Source organism: Neoarius graeffei, chromosome 5, assembly GCF_027579695.1.
Source record: "Neoarius graeffei isolate fNeoGra1 chromosome 5, fNeoGra1.pri, whole genome shotgun sequence".
In the NCBI taxonomy this organism is placed as follows: domain Eukaryota; kingdom Metazoa; phylum Chordata; class Actinopteri; order Siluriformes; family Ariidae; genus Neoarius; species Neoarius graeffei.
Window position 1 is genome coordinate 6,474,679 of NC_083573.1, and position 12,350 is coordinate 6,487,028.

At 42.5% G+C, this 12,350-nt stretch overlaps 1 protein-coding gene across 1 annotated transcript in view; it reads right to left on the reverse strand.

Annotated features, from left to right (window-relative positions):
- Positions 1-12,350, reverse strand: part of atg9b (autophagy related 9B) — a 49,657-nt gene that overhangs the window by 26,312 nt on the left and 10,995 nt on the right. Inside the window, exons 6-7 of the mRNA XM_060921060.1 lie at positions 8,742-8,883; positions 7,821-8,569 (exon numbers count right to left, since the gene is read on the reverse strand). Of these exons, the coding sequence (XP_060777043.1) occupies positions 7,821-8,569; positions 8,742-8,883 (891 nt within the window). The remainder of the gene's footprint in view (positions 1-7,820; positions 8,570-8,741; positions 8,884-12,350) is intronic.

Genomic DNA, 12,350 nt, shown 5'->3' on the forward strand with positions numbered 1-12,350 from the left:
TCATATACCGTGAGTAGCAGGGCTCGACATTAACTTTTGAAACCACTTGTCCTGTCGGGCAAGTTGAAAGGAAATTTACTTGTCCGAATGTGAAGTTGACTTGTCCGAAGAAATATTTGAGATAAAATAAATAAATAAATACACTATCTGTAACCCAACAATCTTTATGGCATTTGTTTCCGAATTCACAACATATGCATAATATCTATGAATCAAAAGTACAACTCCGATTCCAAAAATGTTGGGACAAAGTACAAATTGTAAATAAAAACGGAATGCAATGATGTGGAATTTTCAGAATTCCATATTTTATTCAGAATAGAACATAGATGGCATATCAAATATTTAAACTGAGAAAATGTATCATTTAAAGAGAAAAATTAGGTGATTTTAAATTTCATGGCAACAACACATCTCAAAAAAGTTGGGACAAGGCCATGTTTACCACTGTGAGACATCCCCTTTTCTCTTTACAACAGTCTGTAAACGTCTGGGGACTGAGGAGACAAGTTGCTCAAGTTTAGGGATAGGAATGTTAACCCATTCTTGTCTAATGTAGGATTCTAGTTGCTCAACTGTCTTAGGTCTTTTTTGTCGTATCTTCCGTTTTATGATGCGCCAAATGTTTTCTATGGGTGAAAGATCTGGACTGCAGGCTGGCCAGTTCAGTACCCGGACCCTTCTTCTACGCAGCCATGATGCTGTAATTGATGCAGTATGTGGTTTGGCATTGTCATGTTGGAAAATGCAAGGTCTTCCCTGAAAGAGACCTCGTCTGGATGGGACCATATGTTGCTCTAGAACCTGGATATACCTTTCAGCATTGATGGTGTCTTTCCAGATGTGTAAGCTGCCCATGTCACACGCACTAATGCAACCCCATACCATCAGAGATGCAGGCTTCTGAACTGAGCGCTGATAACAACTCGGGTCGTCCTTCTCCTCTTTAGTCCGAATGACACGGCGTCCCTGATTTCCATAAAGAACTTCAAATTTTGATTCGTCTGACCACAGAACAGTTTTCCACTTTGCCACAGTCCATTTTAAATGAGCCTTGGCCCAGAGAAGACGTCTGCGCTTCTGGATCATGTTTAGATACGGCTTCTTCTTTGAACTATAGAGTTTTAGCTGGCAACGGCGGATGGCACGGTGAATTGTGTTCACAGATAATGTTCTCTGGAAATATTCCTGAGCCCATTTTGTGATTTCCAATACAGAAGCATGCCTGTATGTGATGCAGTGCCGTCTAAGGGCCCGAAGATCACGGGCACCCAGTATGGTTTTCCGGCCTTGACCCTTACGCACAGAGATTCTTCCAGATTCTCTGAATCTTTTGATGATATTATGCACTGTAGATGATGATATGTTCAAACTCTTTGCAATTTTACACTGTCGAACTCCTTTCTGATATTGCTCCACTATTTGTCAGCGCAGAATCAGGGGGATTGGTGATCCTCTTCCCATCTTTACTTCTGAGAGCCGCTGCCACTCCAAGATGCTCTTTTTATACCCAGTCATGTTAATGACCTATTGCCAATTGACCTAATGAGTTGCAATTTGGTCCTCCAGCTGTTCCTTTTTTGTACCTTTTAACTTTTCCAGCCTCTTATTGCCCCTGTCCCAACTTTTTTGAGATGTGTTGCTGTCATGAAATTTCAAATGAGCCAATATTTGGCATGAAATTTCAAAATGTCTCACTTTCGACATTTGATATGTTGTCTATGTTCTATTGTGAATACAATATCAGTTTTTGAGATTTGTAAATTATTGTATTCTGTTTTAATTTACAATTTGTACTTTGTCCCAACTTTTTTGGAATCGGGGTTGTAATCAATACTTGATATACTGAGGCAAAAGTTCAAAAATATAGTAAAACAGACTGTACAGATCCAAAATACCGGATCATGACGTACCGGTACTGTACCGATATAAATTTACACCAAGTATCTGCTTATTTTGTGACTGAAGATGCGTAAATCCTACCACAAAGACGAAAATTTCGCACTGGAAAAGACGTAAAATGCCGCACTGAAACTTGAAATCGGAGCCATCTTTGATTTGAGATCCTCTCGCCACAGTCTCACGAGACATTGCGAGAGCTTGGCTGATCCAGCATTCTGATTGGTCAAAAAGACTCAAAAGCAGGTCAGCCATTTTTCCTTTGCCGGCATTGGCAGCCTTTGTTGCTTTGTGTAATTTTGCCGCTTAAGTTAAAGGCCGCGGACTGCGCGTAGTCTGTAGTACTCTAGTGTAGTCACTTCTCGCTGTGAGACAACTTACGACTTTTTGTCCCAAGTTAACTATAGGGTGACTGAGAAGTGAGGTAGGAAACCTCATTATGTTCGGTTTTCTTTGAATAAAGATACTGACAAGTTGTCAACAGTTTATTAATGTTTCTGTCATTATTGAAGAAGTTCAGAAGAATTTGTCAAACTGTTCAGGTACAGGTACAGGTCCGGACCCTGTACCTCAACCTCTGTACCGGTACCTGTACCTGATGTTACGTTTAGGTACGCAGCCCTAACACTAACCGTTATATATACACACAGATCAGTACTCTGCAGTTCAGTAACAAATATCACAAAGTCACAACTTGATGAGATATCACTAGTTTGGACAAGAGAAACAAATAACAACAATGCTACAAATAAAAACAACTGATAACAAAATTGACTGATTAATACTGTAAATCACTTATCTTATAAGGCCATTATTAAAAAATGTTCTGTTTCCGGTCCACCGGCCGGGTGAGTGCCGTTTGTGCGGTTGAAAATTTTTTTTAACGCCGGTTTTTCGACATTTTTTTCCGGTTCGTAAATCTAAAATCGAACTTGACATTTCCGCATTCCCAGGGCTTTCCACTAAGGCTCATACTAGCCAGCCATGACAAATAAGTAGCCGGGGGGGAGTAAACACAAAATAAACTCCTGTGCACGCAGTTCCCAGGATTAAATGCATTTTCCACAGACCATTTATTCATTCACTTTACTCAAATACAAAGTAAAATGGCAGTAAATCTTCTTTCTTTTCTTGCGTATTGCATCATGAGGCGTTCCTGGCTTGTAAATCTCTTATTTTCGGTGCATGACACATTCACGCAGCTGAGCATGCTATGAATTAACAACGACAACGGTCTGCAGTGGGGCGACACAATTACACACTCAGCCAACATTTCTCCATTTGTGTATGAAAATACACTCCAACCACTCAGTTTGGGTTCATTTACAACCAGCGGTGTCTTTTGATGCCAGCACGTAACTGAACGAGAGAAGACTGGTTTACCGGAGACAAAATAAGCGTTATCTCTGCTTCTGTCCCCTCCAACACACTACTGCCTCCGCCGAGTGCGCGCGCACACACACCGCATGTCAGGGCCGCGGATGAGTTACTCTCCCTTGATCAACGAAGTCTACAGGAAATTTGTGGTCATTATTGGTACAAACAGCGCGAATCACAACTTAAACGAGTGCGGTTCAGTTTGACATTATTGTCAGTCCGTGAGATAAACATTTAATTTTATTAAAATCGAAAATTAATATTTAGAGCCTGTGGGCTACAAAAATAAGTCATTAAAGTAGTCGGCTGTATGTCCGGCAGCCGGCGCTTGTGGAAAGCCCTGCATTCCGCGCAGAATATAGAATCGAATCAGCTCTGCGCATGCGCCATGCGGCACAAAAAAATGTCAGTCACCATGAAGGAAGGAGATCCGGAGTTTTTAAACATTTGCTTAAGTGTGAAATCGCAAAATGGTATTCTAGCGAACAACGAAATAGTAAAGATTCAGAAAAACAAATCATTCAGTGATCATTTTAATAGTGTAATTTCATCCGAACTAGGCCTAACGCTCGATTTAGAACTACAAAAAGTCCGTGTGTCGGACATTTTAAGTACCTTTTTAAAAGTTTTGCAAATGTTACAGTCAGCATTTAAAATGCTAACTTCAAGTTTTTGTACAAGTTTCAGTTGATTAAACTGTCATATTTTATTAAATGTGTCTGCTTTTGTAATAAAAAAGGACTGAAAGAAAAAGCAAACAGACTTGCGATTTCTTATCCATCCATATATATAAAAAAAAAAAATCCCTCCCTCCCAACTGAAAATTTTTTTGCTCACCCGGTGGACAGGAAACGGATTTTTTTTAAGGATGGCCTAACACATCAGCAAGTGATGCAACCTGGACACATCTTCAGTGATGTTACCTGGGGTCTTCGAGGGTTTCGGGTCTTTCAAACATCATACTCACCCAGGCGACCCAGCCAGGGGTGATCAAGCCCCAGCTTGTGTCCAGGTAGCGCTACCCTGCCCACGGATCTCCTCTTTTGATCCACAGCCACCGTGAGGCAACTTCAGCTGCCTCAGTGGCTTCCTTTATGGCCCTTTGCCTCCTTGCCCCTGTGATGCCCAGCATGTTATAAGCCCTACGAAGGGACTGGCCTGCAAACCCTCTACATCCAACCTCAATGGGTTCACATCTTGTCCCCCACCCATTGCGGCGGCACTCCTCCACTAGTTGAGCATACTTGGCTCTCTTCCTCTCATTAGCTTCCTCAATGCGCTCCTCCCACGGGACAGTAAGCTCCAAGAGGACCACCTGTTTGATGGTTTCTGGGGTCAGGACTAGATCTGGTCTTAGCGTTGTTGTGGCTACCTTTTCCGGGAACTTAAAGGGGTACCAAATATAATATATACAGTTGCTGATGTGACAAAGTAACGTATTCTTAAGTATTCTATCAAATTTATATACTAGAAAACAACGAAATATATCTTGGTAATTGTAAATATAATACTTTATACGCTAAACCGCACAAGAGTCGCCATTTTTAAAAGACCGTGACGTCAGCGCTACCCACTGCACTAGCGGAACTCTCCGAAATAGAGGAGAGAAGCGTGTAATCATGGCGTCAGGCGCATCAAGTGAAAGCGACAGCTCTGTCGAATCGTACGAAGAGATCCCGCAAGACACACTGCAAGCAGGCTATGGCTTACAAGGGTACCAGTTTGAACCTAGGAGAGGTACTATGTAGTGGAAGTTCATTATGTCTAACTATTAAAGCTATTTTAAGTTCGTTTCTTAAGACAAGGATTTTTTAAGATGTTCCCTTGTTGACAGTTTCGGCGAGAATCTTCCGCCTTCTTCAAAACAGTCACCAGATGTCGAGTGGTGACGTGCCTTATCAGCTGATGTTACGCTATGGAGGCGTGAACGTCCCGCCCAATTTGACAGGTAGTTCACGCCTCCTGCTGTCAGGTCGCTCCCCCAGGACACATCTGGTGACCGTTTTGAAGAAGGCGGAAGATTCTCGCCGAAACTGTCAACAAGGTAACATCTTAAAAAATCCTTGTCTTAAGAAACGAACTTAAAATAGCTAGGAGAGGTACTCTCGACTCCGGGGATGAAATAAGAGAAGAAAGCTCGGATGACGGCGAGGATGAGACCGATGCTGAGCGTGGGGCAGAGCGTCTGCGTGCAGGTGACACGGCGTGGTGCTCGTGCGGAAAACGTAACGTGGAGTTGCTCACGAGTCCAGCAGAATTTATTTGCTGCAATGAGAGAGGCGCCACCCGTGGACTTGCGAAATCGTCGCAAGAGGCAGAAACAGGTATTTCACACGTGCTATTCCCAACCTCAATGAGCCAACACAACTGGGCACATACATACGTCAGAGAAAATGAACGTGCATTCTGATTGGATAAAATTAATATCATGGCGGGCTGTTCAAACTGCGGAAATAGTTTGCTCAGGCTACTTTCAAAACACTATAACTTTCCAACCTTAGAACAAAAAAACTTTTGTAAGTCTTGAATAAGGTTCGTTAATGTGTGTTTTATTGTTATATTTACTCTATATATTGCCCTCTGGGGCGGCACGGTGGTGCAGTGGTTAGCGCTGTCGCCTCACAGCAAGAAGGTCCGGGTTCGAGCCCCGTGGCCGGCGAGGGCCTTTCTGTGTGGAGTTTGCATGTTCTCCCCGTGTCCGCGTGGGTTTCCTCTGGGTGCTCCGGTTTCCCCCACAGTCCAAAGACATGCAGGTTAGGTTAACTGGTGACTCTAAATTGAGCGTAGGTGTGAATGTGAGTGTGAATGGTTGTCTGTGTCTATGTGTCAGCCCTGTGATGACCTGGCGACTTGTCCAGGGTGTACCCCGCCTTTCGCCCATAGTCAGCTGGGATAGGCTCCAGCTCGCCTGCGACCCTGTAGAACAGGATAAAGCGGCTAGAGAGAATGAGATGAGAAGATAATATATCTTGTTATGAAAACCTCCACACCTCTATTGACTCACAGATGAATGGATACAAATAAAATTTCTATTCATCTTCATCTATCAACCCTTGAGTTCTGCTCCATCAATCATTAATTTATTTATGAGAAATTGAAAACCAGAAAATTAAAATTATATACATTTTCATTTTTAAATTATTAATTTTGAATATATATATATATATATATATATATATATATATATATATATATATATATATATATATCCATCCTCCACTGATTAATTGTTGCCTAATTATTCAGTGCGGCTCCTGTATGGTATTTAATGGTCAAAAAAAGATAATTTCAAATAATCCATAATTATATCTAAAATTATAGAGCCCTGTGTTTCAAATCCCTAAACTCCCATTACTAATTAGTTAATTAATACAGCCGGTAACCTAATTAGCAGCCATTTGACAGCTTGGTATTTCCTAGATAACTTTCCTCACTCCTACCGCACTCCCAGTCAATCCACACGCATGCAGGCGCGCATTCCCGGCTATATAATGAACACCGTCAACAACAATTCAAAGATTTGGAAATTACCACACACTCAACGTAAATATACAGTTCCCGCCAACAGAAATGTCAACAAATCCACGTGTATGACACGATTAAAACCAATCATAAACGACCGTTTACTTTTCAGCTCAAATGCACAAAGCGGTATTGGCCGGTTTCGCAAGTGGAATATTGCGCATGCGCACCTCGCTCTTTCCGAATAGAAACATCTGGCGACTCATCAAAACAATATGGCAAGTGAGATGCTTCGGAAATCATGTGAATAAACTGATAAAATATCTCATCTCATTCTCTCTAGCCGCTTTATCCTTCTACAGGGTCGCAGGCAAGCTGGAGCCTATCCCAGCTGACTACGGGCGAAAGGCGGGGTACACCCTGGACAAGTCGCCAGGTCATCACAGGGCTGACACATAGACACAGACAACCATTCACACTCACATTCACACCTACGCTCAATTTAGAGTCACCAGTTAACCTAACCTGCATGTATTTGGACTGTGGGGGAAACCGGAGCACCCGGAGGAAACCCACGTGGACACGGGGAGAACATGCAAATTCCGCACAGAAAGGCCCTCGCCGGCCCCGGGGCTCGAACCTGGACCTTCTTGCTGTGAGGCGACAGCGCTAACCACTACACCACCGTGCTGCCAATAAATTTGATATGTAACCCGAATATTTTGCCACTTGTCCGATCGGACAAATAACCGAGACAATGAACTTGTCCGACATTAAGTATCACTTGTCCCGGACAAGCGGACAACCGTTAACGTCGAGCCCTGAGTAGAGAAAAACCAAATGGCGGTGCATGAGAACGTATATTTATTTTTCAAGAATTATCATAATCACATTTTTCACAAATTGCTCCTAAGTGGAAACGATTTTGTCGGACGTTTTGTATAAAATTTTTATTTATCGAATTTGAAAAAAAAAAAAAGTGAAAGTGGATAGAATAAAACAATTATTCCACTCAATCTCGGCGATCAGCTCATGTCCGACTTGATTTCGTGGAATAACTGTTAAATCGAGGATAGTCATACCTGGCAATGGTGATGATGATACCAAGGGCCGTCCCGGCAGTGAGGACATGCTGGACAGCGAGGACGTCTTCGTCATAGACGGTTAGTGCGACGAGTACAGCGAGCAGCGAGCCAGCGAAGAAGGCTGCGCTCCGGGCCAGTACAGCGAGCAGAGGCGAGTTGAAGGCGTTCATGTATTTGGCGGCGGGACGATAGGCGCGGCCGAGGCGCTCGCGCAGCTCGTGGTCCAGCTCGTTGAAGTGGCGTAGATACAGACGTCCGTAGAGCGACCAGCGGCGCGTGCCGAGACTGCCCGGTTCGCGCTTGATAGCCTCGGCGTAGCTGAAGAAGGCGTACAGCGCCTGCCACACCAGCACGAGCGGACACAGCAGCAAGTTGGCCACGCCCGCCAGCAAGATGGTGCGGCTCAGCTGACGTGCGAGCTCCAGGCGCTCGCTCGCTCGCTTGTACTTCGGATGCAGGCTCCATTTGTTCTGAAAGGGCGAACACGGCCCCCAAAACAGGATCAGCTCAAAGTTGTACTTGAGGCCCTGCGTGAGAAAGACCACGTCGCCGAGGAAGGGCACGCGCAGGTGCACGGGCAGCAGAGATTTGTTGATCATGGCTACGGTGTAGTTCTTGAAGCGCAGGATGCGGTGGTAGATGTCCAGCTCGGTCAGCTCCTTCTTGTGGATGCACATCTGCTGCTCGCGCTGCAGCCTGATCAGGCGCGCCTGCACCTCCTGCCAGCTGAAGTTGCACAGCTCGTCCTGCCGTTCATCACAAAAATCACCAAGTTACCCCAGAATCACCCGAGCACGTTTTTCATTCGCGTCACAACTAGATCGTAAGAATGGTCTGAATTACTTCTGCAGTTTTAACCTCGCTGGAGTTCAGGCCGATATCGGCAACATATTGCGTACAACATCCGACTCTACTCACCATACTGATCTTCAGGGCTTTGATATAAAACTGGCGGATCTCCCAGTAACTGAGCACGTTGCAGATCACCTTCCCGAGTCGATAGATCCAGAAGATGGCTGCCATGATGAGGAGAAAGATGATCCAGCTGTTGCCTTGAATCCTGAACAGGACACATCCAGATGTTTGAGTGCATTCTCATCTATTTCGAATAACCATCGAATTCGTCACACGTTCTACAGCTGTCGGTTTTCAGAAGACGCAACAGCAGCCGGATTTATCGTCCCGGGTATTTTTACGCCGGTGCTTGCAGTAAACATTTGGCGATGTTAAAAAAAAAAAAAGTATAATGAACTATAAACCGTGGGACACTTTGTCACAGAAGACATTACAATTGTTATGCAGCAGTAATTCTCATTTTATTTTGTCACCAGAGGCTGCCAAGTGTGTGTGCGCGCGTGCGTGTGTGTAAGAAGTCACACACTTATAAAATATTGTGTGTTCATCCAAACAAATCATAAAATCTGAATAGATTAAATTTAAAAAAGCCTTCGACAATAAGAGGAAAAAAAAGATACACCGTGTGTGTGTGTGTGTGTGTGTGTGTGTGTGTGTGTGTGTGTGTGTGTGGTGCCATTTTCTATCATTTTTCAATCCGTTTCCCATCAACAATGAAAACACGGAAACGATACCGTCAGCGAGGTCTGCACCAGTGGCGCCAAAGGAAAGAAGCTAAAACGTCATTAGGTGATGTCATAAGCTAATTAGCATATTGGTGACATCACATCATATATTTGCATTCCGTCTAATCTGGCTCTGGCTGTCTGGGCAACAAACCACAAGCAGGATGTTCTGTTTTCAGTCAGGGATGATTTGGCCTAATCTGCCCCCTAGTGGCTAAACCTTTTAATGCTATGGATACAAAAAAAAAAAAAACTGGTGATTTATGGAGAGACTTTTCAAAGGAAAGGTGCGAAGGTTTGCCAAAAACGTTGCGAAATTTGTCGCGAGTTGCTTTTTTGAAAAAATAAATAAATAAATAAAAATAGGTACCCTTTGTATGGAATCAATTTTGTGCCAAAATGTTCATACAATACTTTTGAAATATCAAACAAAAACGATAAATCAAAATTCAAAAAAAAAAAATTTCAAAAAAAGTCAATTCTTTTTAGACTGGCAAACAAATTATTCGTGTAATCGTGCAAAATATCAGTCTATTACTCTTCAGAAACCTTTTATTTTTGTTCCGCGTCTGTCTCAGTTTTGTTCGACGTAATTTATTTTGGTTGCGATTCCAGCTTTCTCGTTTGCGCTCCCTGACTTTTTGCTTGCAGTTTTGGCACAAACTTCACGTGTGGGTGGGCTGTCCAGGAATGCATTCCCATTGGCTAACTTGTGTTTGACTGACAGCTACGCTCAGCCATTTCCTACTCGGATTCTGGCGGACTGTTTGACGAGTGACCGATCCATTGACGGTAAACAAGGATCGAGTGGACTTCAGTGGCGACTATGATATTGAATTAATTCAACAAAGTGTAACTTCAATATCATAGTCGCCACTGATGGCTGAGCGTAGCTGTCAGTCAAACACAAGTTAGCCAATGGGAATGCATTCCTGGACAGCCCACCCACACGTGAAGTTTGTGCCAAAACTGCAAGCAAAAAGTCAGGGAGCGCAAACGAGAAAGCTGGAATCGCAACCAAAATACATTACGCCAAATAAAACTGAGAAAGACGCGGAACAAAAATAAAAGGTTTCTGAAGAGTAATAGACTGATATTTTGCACGATTACACGAACAATTTGTTTGCCTAAATTTTTTTTTTTTTAATTTTGATTTATCGTTTTTGTTTGATATTTCAAAAGTATTGTATGAACATTTTGGCACAAAATTGATTCCATACCTTTGGGTCCATGCGGCTACTGCTTAGAAATAAAATTGTTTTCCGATCCCATGTCCATACAGTAAATATCGCATATGCAGACGTTATCAGTGATACTCGCCTCGTCTCTTGCAAGCGTCACCAAGCTGTGAGCAGCATCAGGGCTTGTAGTATTTTCGTTAACAATTTTCTTTACTGCGTTTTGTTCAAAATACAGTGCTGTAAACTAAATCTATTTTCAAAACAGTGAGAAAGCACTTGCTCATGAATTGTCTTCGAAGCATTATTTAGTATGAATGAGCACAGTTTGTTTCACAAGTGTAGTGTAAAGACTCAAATAAAAAAAAAAATTTTTAAATAAAAAAAAATTTAAAGCAAATAGCAGGAGTTTGATATCGGCTTCTTGATATATCTGTCAAAAAGCTAAAAAAAAAAAAAAAGTTACAAAACCTTTCATTTGACCTTTCAGAAGGACCAAACAAAAGCTGTGATCATCAAAAGGTCAATTTTCTTAAAATAAATTAACGCCACTTACTTGATATCAAATCATTAGCCTCGGCGAACCATGAGGTGAATTTCAGTTCTCTTTTTATCTGCCGATTATTTTCAGATACTACGAAGTTATAACAAGGTTTCTCTGATTTCATTTCTGGTTCTGATCGGTTCCGAAGTTGATCAAGAAGTAGAACGGGTAATTGAACTTGATCAGGATAAGTGCTGATTGGTTACGAAGTTTCGCTATCGTTACACTCATTCTTACAACACGATGACAAAGTGGCTACTGCCTCGCTTCGCCTCAGTGAGGCAGAAGTCACAAAAAAAAAAAAATTAGCAAAAGGAGTCTGAATAGTTGCTAAATCTAGCGACAAAATTGCAACGTTGGCAACAACAGTGTGCACACTGGGTGTCTCGCCCATGACCTCAACGTCATTTTCGTTGTTTGTTTTAAAACAAACATTCTTGCACTCCTTACGAGGCGCTCCAACAGAAAATAAAGATGCTTAACACAGAAAAGTGCATCGCGAGATGATCCGCCATCTGGGAGTGTTTTTGAGAAAAAGCTCCATGATGTCAAAAACACGGTTTCGTATTTGTCCTTTTTGGATTCGAAAAGGCACGTCTCCTGTGGTCGAAAGCACCATTTCAAAAGAAACTGAAAAGCAATGTGGATAAGAAAAGATGACAAAGAGATGCTTTGGTGTAAACTGAAAGGAGAAAAAAATGCCTTTTTTTTTAACCCTTCGCGGTTGAGAGCTTCGCCGGTGAAGCTCGGCAGGTTAAGAATGAGTAGGTCATGTATTTAGATAAATATCTTTGCGAATTTTTCATCTTACAACCATGATAAACATATTGACAGAAACTTTACACTTTCCTATGTGCCCACTGCCAAATAATATTATTAGTTCTTAAATTACCTAAATTAGAAGAAACATAAAACTTGTCACCGTACTCAGTCACACTGGAGTCGGAGCGCTGAGCGCGCAATGACGCATTCATAAAAGACTGTTCACATGGTAACGGCAGGATAATCACTTTCACTCTTGCAGTTTCGATTGGTTTCTCTTTCACAGTGGGAACGCCCACCATAAACAGGATAAAATCTGTCAGACAAAGTTTCAGCTATTCGGAGGTAAAACTTGCTGCGAGATGGCACGCAGATTTTATGCACTTTGGAGGATGCAGGGCAGCGATTCAATTCATGATTCAGAACTGCGATTCAATTCATGACTCAATTCATGACTCAGGAC